The sequence below is a fragment of the Sphaeroforma arctica genome (assembly GCF_001186125.1).
Source record: "Sphaeroforma arctica JP610 unplaced genomic scaffold supercont1.3449, whole genome shotgun sequence".
Taxonomy (NCBI): domain Eukaryota; class Ichthyosporea; order Ichthyophonida; genus Sphaeroforma; species Sphaeroforma arctica.
Window position 1 is genome coordinate 2,147 of NW_014037109.1, and position 502 is coordinate 2,648.

General features: G+C 48.2%; 1 protein-coding gene across 1 annotated transcript in view; it reads right to left on the reverse strand.

Moving 5' to 3' along the window:
* SARC_13572 (hypothetical protein) overlaps window positions 1-228 on the reverse strand; it is a gene marked incomplete at both ends in the record, with an annotated part of 2,257 nt that extends 2,029 nt beyond the window's left edge. The window contains one exon of the mRNA XM_014292296.1: window positions 29-228. Coding sequence (XP_014147771.1) covers window positions 29-228 — 200 coding nt within the window. The remainder of the gene's footprint in view (window positions 1-28) is intronic.
* Between the last annotated feature and the right edge of the window lie 274 nt (window positions 229-502).

Below are 502 nucleotides of genomic sequence, written 5' to 3' on the forward strand. Positions count from 1 at the left end.
ACACGTACATATACATGCACGCACATACTTCCGCCTGCTTCTGTGCACACATGAGCTCAGTTTCCCACACAAACTGGTATGTGCACTCGTCTGTCTCGCCCACAAACACGGGTTCGCCGAGTCCACCCAACTTGCAGGTGAACGTAATCAGGGTCGATGTGGTCCCATCTTTCACACTAAGACAGGGCTGTCCATTGGAGTACCGTAGAGAGACTACGCCGTCCTTGGCTGCGAATGAGTGGTAGAGGACAAATAAAGAGGAATTGGATGAGGAGGTGTAGGGCTGATATAGGGCAGAATAAACCCCAATATACACGCGGGACATGGTCCATAATTGGTGCAATCACAGCTTTCCACCCGACTGATAATAGTCGGACAGTCTTAAAATTTGCCTGTGAATGAGTGGTAGAAGACAAAGAAAGAGAAATTGCACTAAGAGGTGTAGGGCTGATATAGGGCAGAATAAACCCTGGGATATACACGGGACGTATACCAAAATTGG